The sequence below is a fragment of the Dendrobates tinctorius genome, unplaced genomic scaffold (genome assembly GCF_039654945.1).
Source record: "Dendrobates tinctorius isolate UK_male_01 unplaced genomic scaffold, ASM3965494v1 ptg000102l, whole genome shotgun sequence".
NCBI classification, from domain to species: Eukaryota; Metazoa; Chordata; class Amphibia; order Anura; family Dendrobatidae; genus Dendrobates; species Dendrobates tinctorius.
Window position 1 is genome coordinate 10112190 of NW_027361770.1, and position 20478 is coordinate 10132667.

Sequence of the window (20478 nt, forward strand, 5' to 3'; positions counted from 1 at the left end):
AAACCAAGTCGTGTGCTAAATGTTTAATATAATAGATTGATCATATTTCAACAATGGCAGTCTGTTTGCCATTATAGGGACATTTGTGACTAACAAAGTCTGGGGACATCTCTGCACTGTAATGGGGTGATCTATGGCAAACACCATATCTTAGACTGATGAAGTATCTATGGCTGATGCACTATTACTGGAGTACCGGTGACTAATGCACTGTAATTGGGCTATCTGAAGCTGATGCAGGACTATGTGGGTAAATTGCACCATTTGGATGGTATCTGTCGATGATACAGATGTTTAATAATATATTGCACAGAATATATGTGGACTGATTGTATTTTAGTGACAGAGAGCAAAGTCCATCCCTGATATTCTAACACTTTGTGTAGTACATTCCAAGGTCCTTGAGCTGCAGGGTCCATAAATGATAGTGCGGACTTTAGGCTATTGTCAGATGCTAGAGGAGAGAACTTGTGCTATTGCCCCAAGACACTTCCTTGCCCTACCCACCACCTAAGCCATCATAAAGTTAGCAGGAACTGAAGAGAAAGAGCATGGAACAACCCTTCTTGACCCTTCTTTCCATCAGCAATCACCCTTGGCAGAAACAGAGGATATTGATCCTTGGAAGATATGTACAGCCATGGAATGTTTACTGTGCTTTGCTTACCTTTACCCTGTATGATGCACTGAAATGTTATCCCCATTTTTTTGGCTAAAATGGTATCCTATAGCCTTAAAAATATGGGTAATTTTTTAAAGAGGTACATTCCTTATTTTCACCTAGGAAAATAAATTTTTAACATGGCCTTCATTAGTATATTAAAAAAATCACAAATAAAATATATTGTATTCATATGTGGCAGCAAATCTGTTGTGCATTTTTTTCAACCGTCCCAATCTTCTGTATGGAGATTGTATACATCCATGTACAAGATTCAGAAAGAACCCAATTCCAGTGCACAATACAGATTTTTCATTGTAGAAATTCATGCAATTTTGCATTTTGCCACTTGGCTTCCACATTTTCTCTCCTGTGACACCCCTACCCTCATCATGGGAGACTTCAACATTCCCATTGCTCTTCCCCTCTCTCCATCTGCTTCTCACTTTTTATCTCTAACCTCCTCTTTTGGCCTCCCGCAGCATACTAACTCTCCAACGCATGAAGACGAAAACTCCCTCGACTTGGTCTTCTCCCGGCTCTGTGCAGTGGATAATTTCGCAAACTCCCCTCTCCCACTCTCTGACCACAACCTTCTTTCATTCTCTGTCAAGAATTGCCAGGCCGCTCAGGACACCCCCACTGTCCATACTTATAGAAACATACAGGCCATTTACACCCAGAAACTTATGAAGAACCTGCAGTCTTCATTGGCCCCTATCTCCTCCCTCTAATGTCCTGATTTTGCACTGAAGCATTACAATGAAACACTTCAATGTGCCCTGGATGAATTTGCACCTCCTATACATAGAACAACATGACACAGACAGCGACAACCCTGGCACACCCTGCAAACATGTTTCCTGCAGCGGTGCTCCAGATGCCGAACGTCTGTGGGGAAAATCCAATCTACACGAAGATTTCATCCATTATAAGTTTATGCTTAGAACATACAACACTGCCCTTCACCTCTCCAAACAAACCTATTTCAACACCCTCATCACCTCACTGTCCAATAACCCTAAACGTCTCTTTGACACTTTTCATTCCCTGCTCAACCCAAGAGTGCAGGCCCCAACCACGGAGCTTCGAGCTGATGATCTTGCCAATTACTTCAAAGAAAAAATTGACCATATCCGACAGGAAATTATCGCCCAATCACCTCATACCATGCACTGTCCTCCCTCCCACACTGCATCTAGCTCAGTCTCTGATTTTGAACCAGTCACAGAAGAAGAAGTAAGCAGACTCCTTGCATCTTCTTGCCCAACCACTTGCACCAGTGACCCATTTCCATCTCATCTCCTACAGTCCCTTTCCCCTGCTGTCATCACTCACCTAACTAAAATATTTAACCTCTCTTTATCTTCTGGCATCTTTGCCTCCTCATTTAAGCATACCATCATATATCCACTACTTAAAAAACCATCCCTCGACCAAAACTGTGCCACTAACTATAGATCTGTCTCTAATCTTCCCTTCATCTCTAAACTCCTGGAACGCCTGGTCCACTCCCGTCTGATCCGCTATCTCTCTGATAACTCTCTTCTCGACCCTCTCCAATCCGGTTTCTGCTCTTTACACTCTACTGAAACTGCCCTCACTAAAGTCTCAATTGATCTATTAACAACTAAATCTAATGGTCACTATTCCATGCTAATTCTCTTGGATCTCTCTGCAGCATTCGACATGGTGGATCATCAGCTCCTCCTTACTATGCTCTGCTCCATTGGCATCAAGGACACCGTTATCTCCTGGTTTTCCTTCTATCTCTCTGACCGCTCCTTTACTGTATCTTTTGCTGGCTCCTCCTCTCATCTTCCACTTACTATTGGGGTTCCTCAAGAATCTGTTCTTAGGTCCCATCCTCTTCTCTTTGTACACTGCCCCTATTGGTCAAACAATCAGTAGATTTGGTTTCCAGTACCATCTCTCCTGACATCACGCCAGCCTTTTTAGAAAACACCAGCGATTGTCTAAACGCTGTGTGTAACATCATATCTTCACTATATCTGAAACTGAAACTGTCAAAGACTGAACTCCTTGTGTTTCCTCCCTCTACTAATGTACCTATACCCGACACTGCCATTTCTGTGTGTGGTTCCACTATTACTCCCCAGCAACATGCCTGCGGTCTTGGGGTCATACTTGACTCCGAGCTTTCCTTTGCCCCCCACATCCGATCACTGGCTCGCTCTTGTTATCTGCATCTCAAAAACATTTCTAGAATTCGACCTTTTCTTACCTTTGACTTCGCAAAAACTCTTACTGCTTCTCTTATTCATTCTCATCTGGAGTATTGTAACTCTCTTCTAATTGGTCTCCCTCTTACCAAACTTTCCCCCCTCCAATCTGTCTTGAATGCTGCAGCCAGGACCATATTCCTCGCCAATCGTTACACCGATGCCTCTACCTTGTGCCAGTCCTTACACTGGCTACCCACCCACTCCAGAATCCAGTACAAACTTATTACCCTCACCCACAAAGCACTCCATGGCTCAGCACCACCCTACATCTCCTTCCTCGTTTCAGTCTACTACCCTACCCATGCCCTCCGTTCTGCTGATGACCTGAGGTTAGCATCCTCAATAATCAGAACCTCCCATTTCCATCTCCAAGACTTTACAAGTGCTGCGCCAATTCTTTGGAATGCACTTCCCAGGTCAATACGACTAGTCCCCAATCCTTACAATTTTAAGCGTGCCCTGAAAATGCATTTATTCAGATTGGCTTACTGCCTCAACACATTAACCTAACTATCCCTGTGTGGCACAGTCAAAAGTTTTACCATAACCAGGTTCCCCATATCATGTTCCCACATGCTCTATGCATATATCAGCCCTCTCTGTCTGTACTGTTACACACTTAACATTATTGCTGATCCAAACAATCAGAGCAATTGTTACCACCCACCTTTCGTGTCTACCTTTATTTTTTTTATTTTCTCTTTTTTTCCCTCATAGATTGTAAGCTTGCGAGCAGGGTCCTCATTCCTCTTGGTATCTGTTATGATCTATGTGATTGTTGTTATGCTGTAATGTCTATTGTCTGTTCAAGTCCCCTCTGAAATATAAAGTGCTGCGGAATATGTCAGCGCTATAAAAATAAAATTTATTATTATTATGCAACAAATCTGCTGTGAAAATGCACTTCGAAATTTAGAGAGTTATAATGAGTCCAAAGAATTCAATTTCTGTAGTATGACAGAACCGTAACTCTCAGAGGCATAAGGGTATGTGCATACGTTGCGGATTTTGTTGCGGATCTGCAGCGTTTTTTCCGCGTGGATTTGCACCAAATCCGCAAAGGGGTGCTTATGCAATGTTAATCAATGGGAATCCAGAATAGCTGTGCACATGCTGTGGAAAATTCCACACTGATTCTCAGCATTTTATTTTCCACAGCATGTCAATTCTTTTTGCGGATCTGCACTGTTTCTGCACCCATTGACTTACATTGAGTCAGTCAAGTCCGCAGTTAAACTGCAGGTGTAAAAAGTCTGCGGATTAGCATGCCAAAAACGCTGCAGATAGGGAGGAGGAAGAGTGTGTGGGTGGAGAATATGTGTGTGGGCGGAGACTATGTATGAGCGGAGAATATGTGCGTGACCATGTCTGTCTGCGGGTGTCTGTGTGTGTCTGTCTGTGGGTGTCTGTGTGTAGCCAGGCATCGTCTGATGGGACTACTACTCCCATCCGGCTATGTTTGGTGTCACATATAACAGTGACAGCATGAGCAAATGATAGGACAGTAGTAGTCATGTGTTCAACTGCAAAACAAAAAAATACATTCATACTCACCAAACACCTAATTCCCTGAAGCCTTCGATCTTCTGCTACAAAAATAAAAAAATAAACCACCATAAATATTCCCTGGTCCACTGTAGTCCTAAATAACGAGTGTCCCATGATGGTTTCCCATGTAGAACAGTAATATCGGGAGATGTGATTGCTCTTCATGGCTCTGGTGATACAGTGACAGGAGGTATCCTCCCTCAGTGTATCACTGCGCTGACGTCAGAGGTCACCAGAGTTTGTGCTGTCACTTGCGGCACCGCTGCGTGATAAAATTCTCACACAGCAGTACTGCCGCAAAGTGAGAGCATGAACTCCGGTGAACTCTCAGTGATACACTACAGGAGCCATTACCTCCTGTCACTGCATCACCAGAGCCATGTAGAGCAATCACATCTCCCAATGTAACTGTTCTACACATGAGATTGTCATGGGACACTCGTTATTTAGGACTACGGTGGACCAGGGAGTATTTGTGTTGCTTTATTATTTTATTTTTGTTGCAGGAGATCGAGGGCGTCGGGGATTAGGTGATGCAGTAAGTATGGTTAATTAAGATTATTAAAGGGCTTTATTCTGGCTGTGTCTTTATTGACCATATAATTATAGGATTAGTAATGGATAGGTGTCTTATTGACGTCTCTCCATTACTAATCCGTGGGCTTGATATCACCAGACAATACAAAGGTGACATCAACCCCACAAATATTACCCCACTTTCCACCGCTACAAGGCAAGTGTGAAGAGCGAGGCTAAGTGCCAGAATTGGCGCATCTATAATATGCACCATTTCTGAGGGGTGCCAACATCCATGGCCCCTTCCCAGGCTATTAATATCAGCCCGCAGCCGGCTGCCTAGCCTTTGCTGGTTCGATTTTATAGGGGGGCCCCATATCAATTTTTTCTGGGGTTCCCCTGTAAAAGAGCCAGTAAAGGCTAAGTAAACATCTGTGAGCTGATATTAATAGCCTAGGAACCTTTAGGACTATTGGCACCTTCCAAGAATATTAGCATCAGCCCTCAGCCAATGGCGTTCCCTCTGCTGGTTATGAAAATTCCACGGGAGCCGATGCAATTTTTAATAAATTTTTTTTGAAAAATAAACAGATATTGCGTTTCACGCAAGTTTTGTGTGTGTCTTTTATTTAACTCTATATGTACCATTTTATTAATGAGGGTATCTGGCTGACACGTATATACAGCTCTGGCAAAAATTAAGAGACCACCACTTCAAAACCCTGTCATGGGCAGCCCATTCTCCAGACCTGAACTCTATTGAAAACCTCTGGAATGTAATCATGAGGATGAGATAGATAGTCACAAGCCATCAAACAAAGAAGAACTGCTTAAATTTTTGCACCAGAAGCAGTGTGAAAGACTGGTGGCAAGCATGAAAGCTGTTTTTAAAAATTATGGTTCTTCCACAAAATATTGATTTCAGAACTCTTCCTGATTTAAAAACATTAGTATTGTTGTTTCTAAATGATTATGAACTTATTTTCTTTGTATTATTTGAGGTCTGAAAGCACTGTTTTTTGCTTTTTTAACTTTGACCATTTTTCTTTGTCAGAAAAAAAATACAAAATTTATTGCTTGGAATTTCGGAGACTTGTTGTCAGAAGATTATAGACGAAAAGAACAATTTACATTTTACTCAAAAATATACCTATAAAGAGAAAAATTAGACAAACTGAACATTTGAAAGTGGTCTCTTAATTTTTGCCAGAGCTGTACAATCCATGTTTATATACGTTGGTAGATTACCCCCCCCCCCCCAAACACAGTCCTTAATGATATTCATCTTAGGGACCAAAATGCGACATGTATAGACATAAAAATAATGCCGTATAAACAGGAAAAGTCTCACCCGGATTCAACAGCTACCATCGATATTCTACTCTGTCTAAATCACGTGATGGACACTCTCCCCATTCTCCCTTCTCCTGACACGTTTCGTTTTATCTCATCAGGGGAGCGTTCAGGGGCCATGTCATAGGTCAGTCGCTGTCATATTTTATGGCAATAAAGGGTATAGGGTCCCTTAATCCCAAAACAGAATTTTGTGTTACCCCTGTTAATGGTTGCCCCACTAGCTTGCTCTTATCTTGGTCTTATCTTTTAAGCACCTTGCACTATTTTTTGTTTTTGTTTGTCTGAATTTCTAATCTATATAATAAAAGTACTTTTTACCTCAATACCCTGATTATCTACTATACTAATTGGACAAAACCATCTGCTATATTTTGGACAAAGAAATGACATCACAATTCTTTTTTTTTTTGTTAAATAATATATCTTTATTTATCTTGCAAATCGGCAGACAAATCCACATGAAAAATCCGCATGTAAATCCGGATAAAAAATGATTTTCAACTGTGCTAGAGCATAAAAAACACACCTGAGCTACCAATAATCATGATTTGAACTGCAAAGGCAACCACTATGATTGCCAGGAAACGATGCATTCACCAAAAACCACCTGCAGAAAATATATTAGTTTGTCTTCCACAAAGAATTGCGGCTCTAATTAAGCCAAAAAATTCATGCAAAAAACCTACTTGAATCTGAGGGTGTATGAAAGTTGCTGAAAGATGCACTCGGTTACATGCAGAGTGTGCTTCACAAGATTCCCGCTGCCAATGGGTGCACTGCTCAGCTGGAGGTGAGGGTGAAATGAAGTGCCGAGGGAGCGTCCTCCCTGGGCTATGCAATATTGTGGGGCCATTGTGTAATAGTGTGATATTATACAACCCTTGCATGAGGCAAAAAGACACGATGTTTAGCAAAGACATTCATAAAAATGCTACCAAGATGTTTAAATGTAAATGTTGCAGACTGTTCTGACACTTTGTGTTGTAGTACATCTATATAGGATAAATGTTTTCTCTCATTGCATTTTTCCCATTTGCTATTAGCATGAACTGATGTAGTATTTGTAATGCAGCCTATTCAGCACCCGATAAATCGAGAACACTTTATTAAGGTTTTTACATTTGGAAAGCAACTGAATGCACAAATATAATTTAGATTCAATATGTTACACCTACTGTATGTCTTTGACTTTTTTTATCGTCTTTGAGAGCTAACACTCTAATATTATATTATTTAATTTAACAAGCAACTTCCGTTACTTTTCTAGCAGAAGAATCTGCTAAGGGAAAAATGCTGCACTACTCTTCACTGCTGCCAAAAGAAGAATGGCGCAGGTAACCATGTGTCATCCGGTTATCCGATGGTAGCAATGAAAAGACAAGCTCTACGATGCATTCACATAGCTGATTGGTGGGGTGGCAAGAGTCAGATCTAGAGTCATAATCTATTATAATGAATTATCCTACACATAAGCAATCAAACTGACAAATCTGGACTTTGTAAGGGCAAACTGCTTGTGGAAACCTGGTAGCAGCTCTTAATAAGGCCTTTACAGTCAGACTTTATACAAGCTACCTTGGTCTTGAAGTAGAAATGTCAGGCAAAGAAAGAGTTAACAGTCAGTTCAGGGTTAACAACAGATTGAACAACCTGGGACAGGAAGCTTGGCTTAACAGGAGACACCACAATCCAGGATAAGTACACTTATAAACGCCAACCACCAGCAAACTGCGGAGGGTTTAAATTGGGTGTGGTACTGCCACATAGTTGGCGAGGACTATTCAAGTGTGACTACCGCTGTGCTGTCATCTATGCCCCATAGGTAACGGCAAAAAGGTAATTACACTGGAATGGTCCACATTAACATCTCCCAGTGATGCTAGCATTACAGGTCCTGCATTTCAACGCTATTCACAAAGTAAGTGCAGCGCTGTCTGGCGGGAGAGGCAGAAGCTGCATGAGAAGGACTAGAGAAGAATTTACAGATATTAAGTGTATACTGCCCTTAGAAACCACCTTATTATACACATATGACAATAATCTAGACTGCCAGTCCTGCAGCCTCGGATGTCATATCACAGAGCATTACTTGCTGCAAAGAAATTTGTAATCTTGTACGTGTACGGTAGTTTATGCTTCAAACATTGTACAGTAGTCTGATATAGCAAAAATCTTCTAACAGCACTATAGGAGCTCAGCTCTGTTTGGGTTCCACAACAAAACTTGTTTTCAACACATTAAGTTGGACTAGAATCAGTGCCGGTTCCAGGAGTTCATGGCCCTTTGGTGATTGAGTCACACTGGGACCCCTTAGACCACAACCTAAAGTTTGTAATTTAAAGGGAACCTGTCAGCAGGATTGTGCTGCGTAACCTACAGACCAGGTCAGTTGGTGTTGTAATACTGAATAGAATGATACCTGAGTTGATGAAATCTGTCTTGTGGTTGTTGTTTAATCTTTATTTTCAGTTTTCAGTTGATGAGATTCTCATGCTTCGGGGCGACCTGTGGGGGTCTTCATGTTGTGCTCTAAGGGATCTTATTAAACGCTTAAGGCCCCGTCACACTAAGCGACTTACCAGCGATCCCGACACCGATATCAAGGTGTCAGGATTGCTAGTAAGTCGCTATGTGATCGCTGGTGAGCTATCACACAGACAGCTTCACCAGAGATCAGCACAGCGATGCCGAGTGCCCGGCATCGCTGGCCATCCATGTAAAAAATAGAATCAAAATAAAAAATATAGTTATTCTCACCTTCCGATGTCCCGCGGAGCCTTCCGGCCTCTCTCCACGCTCCGGTCCCAGTGATCCTTTGTGAGAATGACCGCGAGATGTCACGGTCTCGAGGGATAACAAAGTCTCGCGGTCATTCGTGCAAAGGATCACTGGGACCAGAGCGTGGAGAGAGGCCGGAAGACTGCGCGGGACATCGGAAGGTGAGAATAACTATATTTTTTATTTTTTTTATTATTTTTTACACCTGATCGCTGGTCTCCCGCCTGTCACACACAGCGATGCGTGCTGGCCAGCGGGAGACCAGCGACCAAAGAAATGTCCAGAGGTTTCTTCCAGCGATCAGCTCAAAAGTTGTGACTCAGCAGCGATCTCGCTACCGAGATCGCTTAGTGTGACGGGGCCATTAGGAAGCCTTTGCTGTTGTTTTTTGTTTATTCTAATATACTGAGATAGTGACTTTTGGGTTTTCATTGGCTGTAAGCCTTAATCATCAACATTAACAGAAATAAACACTCAAAATAGATCACTCTGTTTGTAATGACTCTATATAATATATGAGTTTTACTTTTTGTATTGAAGAACTGAAATAAATTAACTTTTGGATGATATTCTAATTTTGTGAGAAACACCTGTATCTCCAATAGATAGCTATGGCAGCTAAACAGAGGTAGAACATAAAAGGCTAACAGAAAGAGTAAAGAAAAATGAAACAATAATATATGGCCATGAACATAAAGCACACATAATCCATCAAGTGGACGAAGTCTAACTATTTATAACATAAAGAAGCAGTACAGGGAAATGCATTTATATTGGAAGAAGAATCAAATGCAACAGAATGTTTGCTAAAAATATTCATAGGAGTGCCATCTTTTGATCTTACCTTTCCATGCATTAATAAACGTATGGTCAATGTGACATTAAGACCCCCTTCTGGAGCATTTGAATCGTTGGTGTTCATGTCGGGTCACTTCTTTTGGACACACTGGGCAACAGACTGCTTTCTTCTTTCTTATTTAACCTGCAGGGACAAACAAAGTTAATGAAGGGGGCATCCTCTACGTCTGGAGGAAAGAAGGTTTAAGCATACTCACAGACGCGGATTCTTTACTGTAAGAGCAGTGAGACTATGGAACTCTCTGCCATATGATGTTGTAATGAGTGATTCCCTACTAAAATTTAAGAAGGGACTGGATGCCTTTCTTGAAAAGTATAATATTACAGGGTATATACACTAGTTTCCTTAATATTGCGTTGATACAGGGAGCTAGTCTGATTGCCGCATGTGGAGTCGGGAAGGAATTTTTTTCCCCAATGTGAAGCCTACTGTTTGCCACATGGGCTTTTTTTGCCTTCCTCTGGATCAACATGTTAGGGCAAGTTAGGATAGGATATGGGTTGAACTAGATGGACTTAAAGTCTTCCTTCAACCTTAATAACTATGTTACTATGTTACTATGTAAACAATATGACAAGTACGAGAAGCAATCTAATGTTCTGCATAAATGTTTCCCAGCTGAGAAGGACAGATATACTGTAACATACATGTTCTCTCCAGCTATATAATTGCTGTCTAGAAAGTCATTTTTGTGTGTATTAATCCTTCATATATTTCATACTGCAAGGTAACAGCACCACCTGCTGGCCGTTTAATGCATAGATTCTAGTTTAATTTGCAATGTATTGTGGGATTGTTCCTGTTACATCATAGTCTTGTTTATGACACTGTGAGGGGAACAGCAGCCTTTATTCCTCCATGTGTCTTAGGAGAAACTATACCATTCGTGTTCTTCATGCTTCTTAAACAGCCTGCTCTAAGCATAGTTGGTAAGCACTATCTAGGTGTTATAATCCTGTGTTTATAACGTTTGTTGTATTAAATAGGTAATCATCAGCTATGTATTACCTCATGGTACCCAAGTATTACCTCATGTTACCTATGTATTACCTCATGGTACCTATGTATTACCTCATGGAACCTATGTATTACCTCATGTTACCTATGTATTACCTCATGTTACCTATGTATTACCTCATGGTACCTATGTATTACCTCATGTTACCTATGTATTACCTCATGGTACCTATGTATTACCTCATGGTACCTATGTATTACCTCATGGTACCTATGTATTACCTCATGGTACCTATGTATTACCTCATGTTACCTATGCATTACCTCATGGAACCTATGTATTACCTCATGGTACCTATGTATTACCTCATGGTATCTATGTATTACCTCATGTTACCTATGTATTAGCTCATGGTACCTATGTATTACCTCATGGTACCTATGTATTACCTCATGTTACCTATGCATTACCTCATGGAACCTATGTATTACCTCATGGAACCTATGTATTACCTCATGGTACCTATGTATTACCTCATGTTACTGTGTATTGCAGACTATCTGTATTTTATACTCTGTGCAGTTATATATTCTGAAATGCTCCTGTTATTGCATCCTATAGTTTCACCCTTTCCTGTCACATCTGCAATCAATAAAAGAAGGTTACAATTTTACAGCCTCTTTTTCTTAAAGAAGACAGGGGGTTTAGCTACATGTACCATTGCACACCCAGCTAACGTGTATGAGGACAGTATAATACAGTATGTAAATGCTCCACGTCCCTCTACTCTGGCCATCATGTCACTTGAAATGAGGAGCATCGGATTATTTTAATGGACATACAATCAATCATTTTATGCTCTTAAATCCTGTTTGCAGTCCTAGATTGAAAAATGAAATTTTGTAGCGGCAACAAATACATCTAAATTCAGCATATTTCTCCCTTCTCCAACACCTATCAACGACCTAAAGGATTCTTGGCAAATCTAGTAAATGTAGCTCAGCATACCAACACGATCCCAATTATGTTTCCATTCTTTCAAAATGGAAAAGTGTATGCTTTGTTAATGATATTCAAAGGAAATAGAGCACAGGATATTCAGAAGCACACAGCAGGGATAAGGGCATTAGAGCAGGACGATAAAATGGATGCTACTTAAAAGGTGGGTGTCAGCTCCTTGAAGACGGCAAAGGAAATACTTATTTTTCTTTCATTGAGAGTGACTTAACAATGTCATCTCTTTCAATCCGATGATCCCATCTAAAGATGACAGAATAGTTTTTATTAGTCCGCAAATTGTGATTTCAGGGCTTTAGGTCCAACTAAATATTATAGGAATTGTTTTGCCCTGAGATGAAATTATTCTACAACACATTAGATCTAAATAAAACAGTTATATTTAACTGACACAATGCAGAAGTATATATACCTTTATGTATCGGTGACATTTAAATAGAACACAGACGCATAATCACTGTACAACATGCAATTAATACAAGAACAATGGCATATCCGAGAACATTTCAGGTGAGAATCCAACATTAAAAACACTTGACTAATAAAGATCCAGAACGTCAATGCTCTTAAAATCCCTTACAATATATTCAATTCAAGTTCTTTTTAGTCTGACTACAGAGTTTTGAAACACTATACAAATACATCCAGCCCAAAAATTCCACACAGGCTTGAGGAACACCTCTGAATGCTTCACTATGTCTTGTCCATCTTCTGTCATTCCTATGGATAACCAGGAAAAAAAGAAAAAACCTTCTCCAAATAATGACGATGAATGACTTTAAACCCAAAGAGTTATTTCCAGCATTTATGATATATATGGAGAGTATAGAGATATAATGATCTGTATACACACTGGCCTGCATGAATGGCAAGGGGACATTCTTTATTTCTGAGAAGGTTTCTCCATAATCACAGATGGAGATTCTAACGCATTGGGTATTCTAGAATATATATGCAGTTTATTTTTGAAGATTTAATAATAATGCAATAATGCACCCCCCAATCCTGATATGTATGGTTTGCTCACCCCCAATCCTGATATGTATGGTTCGCTCACCCCCAATCCTAATATGCATGCTACCCCTCAACCCCCTATCCTGGTATGCATGGTCCCCTGACCCCCCCAATCCTGGAATGCATGGTCCTCTTACCCCCCAATCCTGGTATGCATGGTCCTCTCACTTCGCTTTTCTGGTATGCATGGTCCTCTTACCCCCCTTTCGGGGTATGCATGGTCCCCTCTCCCCCCAATACTGGTATGCATGGTCCTCTCACCCCCCAATCCTGGTATGCATGGTCCCCTCACCCCCCTATCCTGGTATGCATGGTCCCCTCACCCCCCTTTCTTGGTATGCATGGTCCCCTCACCACCCTTTGCTGTATGCATGGTCCTCTCACACCCCAATCCTGGTATGTATGCTCACCGTCAACCCCCTTTCCTGGTATGTATGGTCCCCTCACCCCCCAATCCTGGTATGCCTGGTATCCTCACCCCCCTTTCCTGGTGTGCATGGTCTCCTTACCCCTCCATCATGGTAAGCATGGTCCCCTCACCCCCCTTTCCTGATATGCATGGTCCCCTCACCCCCCAATCCTGGCATGCATGGTCCTCTTACCCTCCTTTTGGGTATGCATGGTCCCCTCACCCCCCAGTCCTGGTATGCATGGTCCTCTCACCCCCCAATCATGGTATGCATGGTCCCCTCACCCCCAATCCTGATGCATGGTCCCTTCACCCCCCTTTCCTGGTATGCATGGTCCCCTAACCCCCCTGTCTTGGTATGCATGGTCCCCTCACCCCCCTTTCGTGGTATGCATGGTCCCATCACCCCCCTATCCTGGTATGCATGGTCCCCTCACCCCCCAATCCTGGTATGCATGGTCCCCTCACCCCCTATCCTGGTATGCATGGTCCCCTCACTCCCCAATCCTGGTATGCATGGTCCCCTCACCCCCCAATACTGGTATGCATGGTCCCCTCACCCCCCATTCCTGGTATGCATGGTCCCCTCACACCCCTTTCCGTGTAGCTGAGACCAATCAGCGTCACGGCCCTCTGTCCGCGACCAATCAGCAACGCGGCCCTGTAGCCGCGACCAATCACTGCCGTGACCCTGTACAAAAATATAAAAAAATAAAAAAAAGTCGGTCTTCTTTCTCGCTCTCGTGAGAGTAACGTAATCAGCGGTCTAAGCCGCACAGCATTACTGAGAACGCGAGGCCGGGTGCGTGGAAAGAAGATAGGAGGCCGTCGGAAGGTGAGAATAACTTTTTTTTATTTTAATTCTCTTTTTTACAGATTAAGGCCTGCGCCTGCCGCTGACCGTTACAAACAGCTGCGCCTGTCGCTGATTGGTTGCGGCCTGGCAGGGGCCTGGCGGCCACGACCAATCAGCGGCCCGCGATTTCAATTACAGACAGGCACGATAAGGCGTTTATATATAGATATGGAGAGTATAGAGATATAATGATCTGTATACACACTGGCCTGCATGAATGGCAAGGGGACATTCTTTATTTATGAGAAGGTTTCACCATAATCACAGATGGAGATTCTTTACTATCGGAGCAGTGAGTCCCTCTGCCACATCTTGTGATGGTTGTGTTACTAACTAAATTTAAGAGACTACTGGATGTTTTTCCTGAAAAAAAAATATATTATAAGTTATCTATACTAGATTTTTGGAGATGAGATGCTGATTAAAGGCTTTTCACTAACTGCTATATTTGGAGTCAGGAAGGATTTTCCTAATAATGGGCAATTAGCTCTGTATGAGGTTTTTCTTTGCTTCTGGATCAACATGTAAGATTGTAGCTTGGATTTATTCCTAGTTCATATTTTCAATTAATAAGACAAAAATATGTATCTGTACCTGTATCGTTTCCCTGATTAAAGAATTAGAAAATCTCTATAAATTATTTAAACTGTATTTATTTATATGTGTTGATCATGAAGAGCATTCATGTAAAATGATAATGAATTGCTTTAAATTAACAACACTTTTCTCCTAATTATTCTAGATGATGCTGTAAAGGGGGCATTAGAGGTTCAATAATAAACATATGCACTAAACATGATAGAGTATTATGTGCCCTGGTGCAAAATATTTACTTGGGTACCTCTCCAACTTCTAACACCTATGACAAAACCCAAACGCAAAGTTGTGGGATTTTTTTCAGAAACGCTGAAGTCATGAAAAAGTATTCAAATCCCCTGAATGTTTCCACATTTTCTCACGCTACACTAACAAATTTTAATGTATTTTATTGGGATTTTATGTGCTATATCAACAGAAAGCAGCATGTATTTGTAATGTCCAAAGGAAATTATACTTTTTAAAAATTATTTTTAAAATATAAATCTGAAAATGGTGATGTGCATTTGTATTCAGCCCCCTGTAGTCTGATACCCGCTAAATAAAATCCAGAGTGACCAATTGCTTACAGAAGTCACATAATTAGTAAACTGAGTCCATGTGTATATAATTTATTCTCAGTACAACTACAGCTGTTCTGTAAAGGCATCAGAGGTTTGTTTGAGAACATTAGGGATTGAACAACATCATGGAAACCAAGGAAAACATCAGATAGGTCAAGAAGAAAGCTGTGGAGAAGGGTATAGTAGGTTTACCATATTTTTTGGACTCTATGACGCACTTTTTCCCAAAAAAAACTTGGGAGGAAAATAGGGGGTCCGAGTGTAGGCTTACTGGGGGATTCCTGCAGTGGTGTAACCGGCGGCAGAGGTGTGGTGATGCTGAGGCTCAGTGTCGGCAGTGGGCAGTGCGGAGTGCACCTGGGCAGGGTCCCTGCCTCAGGATGCCGGCGGCAGAAATGTGGCGATGCCGCGGCCCAGTGTCCACGGTGAGCCGAGTGCATCACCAGTTTCCCTGCGGCCATCTTCCTAAAGCCGAGGTGGCGCGTGCGCAGATTGAGATCTCTGTGGCCCTCAGCTTCAGGAAAATGGCCACCGGAGGCCACGCGTGCACAGATTGATATCTCGGCGGCCATTTTCCTGAAGCCGAGGACCACTGAGATCTCAATCTGAGCATGCACAGCCTCATAAAGATGGCCGCCAAGAAACCGGTGATGCACTCGGCTGTACTCGCTGTGGACACTGGGTCGCGGAGTCACCACATTTCTGCCACCGGCATCCTGAGGAAGGGACCCTGCTCATGCTCTGTCTCACTGCTGACACCGAACCCGTAGCATTGCACCCCGGGACTGCAGCATTGCCCCACTTCTGCTGCCACTGGCATCCTGAAGAAGGGACCCTGCACCATCTGCTCCATGCTCTGTCTCACCGCTGACACCTGACCTGCAGCATCGCACCCCAGAACTGCAGCATTGCCCCACTTCTGCCGCCGCCAGCTTCCTGAGGAAGAGACCATGCCTCCTGTGACCCCACTCTACCACCGCTGGCCCTCAGGTAAGATACCTCAAATTTGGACAATAAGATGGACCCCATCTTATAGAAATCTTTTTTCTGCTATTTTCCACCCCAAAATTTGGGGTGCGTCGTACGGTCCAATGCGTCTTACGGTACGAAAAATATGTTATGTTATAAAAAATAGCCTAAGCTCTGAACATCTGAGTGTTCAATTCATCATCCAAAAATGGAAAGGGAATGGCACAATTTAAAATCTACCAAGGCATGGATGTCCACCTAAAGTGACATCCTAAGCATGGAGAGCACAAATTAGAGAAGCATCCAATGGACAAATGGTCACTCTGGAGGAGCTGCAGAGATCCACAGCTCAGGTGGTGGAATCTGTCCATAGGACAACTATTAGTCATAATAAAGCCATGTAGGGGACACAGCATGTGGAAGAAGGTACTCTGGTCAAATGAGAGCAAAGTAGAAAACTGGGGTATTCTCAAGTCAGCTACAAAATGACAAAATGTCTTTTTGTTATTTTGCAACTGGTTTGAGAAAAGTTAATTCTTGGCTGAAACCTTAATGTTCTATTTTTTAAAGTATTTTGGACAATTAAGGACGACTGGGCCATGTCAATATTTTACTCTCTGAATTTGCATAAAACTTAGTGTGAATTTGTTCTAAGAATGCACAGAGCTTGTGGCATCGTGCATGGAAAAACTACGGATACAATCAGAGACTTTATAGGTTTTTCATCAGTGTCATTATGTCAAAGTGGTTGTCAATAGCCTTGGCATCACAACACATAGCTACAAAGGGTTAAACAAAAATGCAGATTTGGGGTTAAAATATAAGTTTGTTGACATCAACATTACAATATTAATTACTTTGCCTTGTGACATGTCACCTTCACATTCAGCTGGTTTCTTATAGACAGAGCCGCTCTTGCCCGTGGCTCAATGGATATTTCAGTTTAGTGCAGAGCACTACTTGCAACAAAGGAATGAAGAAGTTGCTGAATTTGAGCAATGTCACAGCACATTTATATCTATAGCTGCCATTCCCTCTAAGGACAAAGACATGCCAGTATCAACTATTATAGGAATGAGATTCATAATCCCTTATGGCGGATTAAGGTTTTAGTAATTCTTCCATTTGTTTGCCTTTCACAAAAAAAGTATCCATGATAGCAGGGGTTAAAAAACATTTGACCTTTATATTTAAAATGTAACCATCGTTTTAATTTCCATTTCTTAAATCAATAGTACATAAGTCTTATCAGAGAAATCTGCTTCTTTCTCTGCCAGAATTTATCATTCACAGCACCTTTCCACAGTGTTGGACGTCACACACCCCAGCGCGACTGCATGCCGCTTTCTGCTTAACAACTGGCAATCAGTTCTGATGAAGGTCTGAAAGACCAAAAACGTTCAACAACTTTTCAGATTACCTAAATAAAAGGAACTATATCCACTGCAATCTACTTGAGAGGCAAGTTTTTTCTTTATCATTTACAGGCTGGACACCCTACTTGAGCACCACGTCTCATACTAGGAGTGCCATATACTAATTTCAACATCAGAATTGATCAGTCATTATCGAAAATTCTCAGTTCTGAGGTAAAACCTGAATCCATTGAACAGACCTGCCCATTGCAGAGATATATGGCAGTTGTTAAGGATACAATTCTTTGTAGATGGAAGGAGGAAGGAGCTGTAGACAGAGCTCCACCCTCCTCTTCTCCTTTCTATCTCCCATCTCCTACCTCAGTAATGGGAAAGTGTCTTCACTGAATACACATTTTACCTCAGAACTGAGAATTTTTACAATGACTGATCAATTCTGGTAGAGAAAGAAGCAGATTCCTCTGATAAGATATATCACTAAGTTGCTTATTTTCATGTGTGCTATTGATTGACATAAAAATTAAAACAACAGTTACACTTTAGGTGCTAAAGAAAAAAAGAATTAAGCCTACAAAGTGTACATTGCGTCAGCGCACTTAGCTTACAATATGCACTGGGAGCTTTTCAAGAATATACTGTAACATTCCCGTAGGCCCCAATTCACCAGACGCATGCTAAAAGTATGTTCTTTCGGCCTCTGACTGGTAGGTGTGCGTCTGCATATTGCTTTTATTCATTGTATAGGAAAGCTCAGCAGACTGCAATGAATCATATACCATGTAGTATTATTATTATTGATTATTATAGCGCCATTTATTCCATGGCGCTTTACATGTGAGGAGAGGTATACATAATAAAAAGCAAATACAGTAATCTTAACAAGTCACGACTGGTACAGGAGGAGAGAGGACCCCGTCCATGAGGGCTCACAATCTACAAGGGGTGGGTGAGAATACAGTAGGCGAGGGTAGAGCGGGTCATGCAGTAGTTTGGTCGATCGGTGGTTACTGCAGGATGTAGGTTTGTCGGAAGAGGTAGGTCTTCAGGTTCTTTTTGAAGGTTTCAATGGTAGGCAAGAGTCTGATATGTTGTGGTAGAGAGTTCCAGAGTAGAGGGGATGCGCGGGAGAAATCTTGTATCCGATTGTGGGAAGAAGAGATAAAAGGGGAGTTGAGAAGGAGATCTTGTGAGGATCGGAGGTTGCATGCAGGTAAGTACCGGGAGACTAGGTATACTATTTTACATCAGGAAAGTTGCCTAGGCATCTATTTGACACAGATAAAATGTTTTCACAGCCTAATTGGTACAAAGCAACATGCAATAAATTGTCAGAACTAAAAAATAGTAAGTGGTTACAAGGAACTTACTAATAACCAATTATTACAGTATGCATATGGGGCAATATTTTAACTAACACAGCATTGTCATTAACTACTTCTGAAATGCTGATATACTTTAAACATTTGGGCAGTGATTTCCTATTACGGACCCAGTGAACATGTAATCATTTGATGGAGGGAGGAAACAGGAACTGCTGGGTCCTTTGAAATCCCAACGGCTCTGCTATGCAGGCTGAAGGCTGAAATTCCCCTGTAGATGGAGCTTATATACCATACCCAATTATAAGGCAATTAGCAAAAAAAGAGAATGATATGACATTGATATGTTAAAATGCCCCCCCCAAAGATCTTTTAAAATCTTATGGGGAGGCAAATTTAATAAAATAAATAAAAAATAGTACAAATTAAATATAAAAAGCATAAACAAAAGAGACACTGCCAGTCTAAATTGCTGTTCCTAGACCCACCCCCATCAAAATAATTTCAACAGAAAAGGAAAAGCAATTTAAAATGTTTAAGACGTCCTTTGTATTGTTGCAAAAAAAGTGAGAAATAGGCACATAGTTCTTATTTTTCTTCACAAATTCATGTGATATCAGCAAAAAAAAAACAAATATAAAAATGACAGAAAAATTGAACACCATGTGTTGCGAAAAAAAGTCAGAAATGCATCTGAATGTCCGCATGAGAAAAAATTATACAGCCATTAAAAGAGTTTGTGCAACAAAACTTGAAAATGTGCCTGGTCATAAAAAGGGGTAAATGGCCTGGTTAAGATGAACTGGTTAAATGTGATCTCCTTGAAACCACAAGCTACTATTCCAAAGTATTACATCTATCAATAATTATTATGAATATTACCAGCATTTGTTTTTAAGATAAAGTGGAATGTAAGCGCAATGTGATTTTATAATGAATGCAAGACCTTTTATTAGAAGTGGTGAAAAGGTGAAAAGGAGCAAGGCTAAGAGAGCAGTGTGAGAGTGCATTGGCTTATTTTATCTAAAAAATCTAAGACTCATAAGACTAAAGTTAATAGAACCCGTCGATATCAGCAGGATCAGCCAATCATTTATTGTCCATGGGGGCCTCCCAACTTACCCAGCACATGATGTCGTAGGAGAGAAGGATCATCATGTTGGAATTACAGCAGCTGATCCTTTTGTTCTGAGTGCCAATAAGCCACTGTTAGAGCAGTATGTCAGTGGCATGCTCATACAAAGCACAGAAACGCTCAGCTAAATGTTCCTGTGTGGGAAAAAGATGGAAGATAGCTGTTTGGCTGTCATCTTTCTAATGTGTATGAAGGATTTAAAGACAAAGAAATGTCACATTATCGCTGGGAGACACAGCATCAGCACTGTCAGAATGGTGCCAGACAGGGGTGTGTGTTTTTTTTTATTTTCACTGGGACA

The 20478-nt window shown here is 41.4% G+C and overlaps 1 protein-coding gene across 6 annotated transcripts in view; it reads right to left on the reverse strand.

Annotated features, from left to right (window-relative positions):
- LOC141099730 (poly(rC)-binding protein 3-like) overlaps nt 1-20478 on the reverse strand; it is a 1815006-nt gene that overhangs the window by 166107 nt on the left and 1628421 nt on the right. For all 6 annotated transcript variants that reach the window (XM_073587737.1, XM_073587736.1, XM_073587732.1 and 3 more), the window contains one exon: nt 9950-10087. In XM_073587737.1, coding sequence (XP_073443838.1) covers nt 9950-10027 — 78 coding nt within the window. In that variant the 5' untranslated portion in view covers nt 10028-10087. The remainder of the gene's footprint in view (nt 1-9949; nt 10088-20478) is intronic.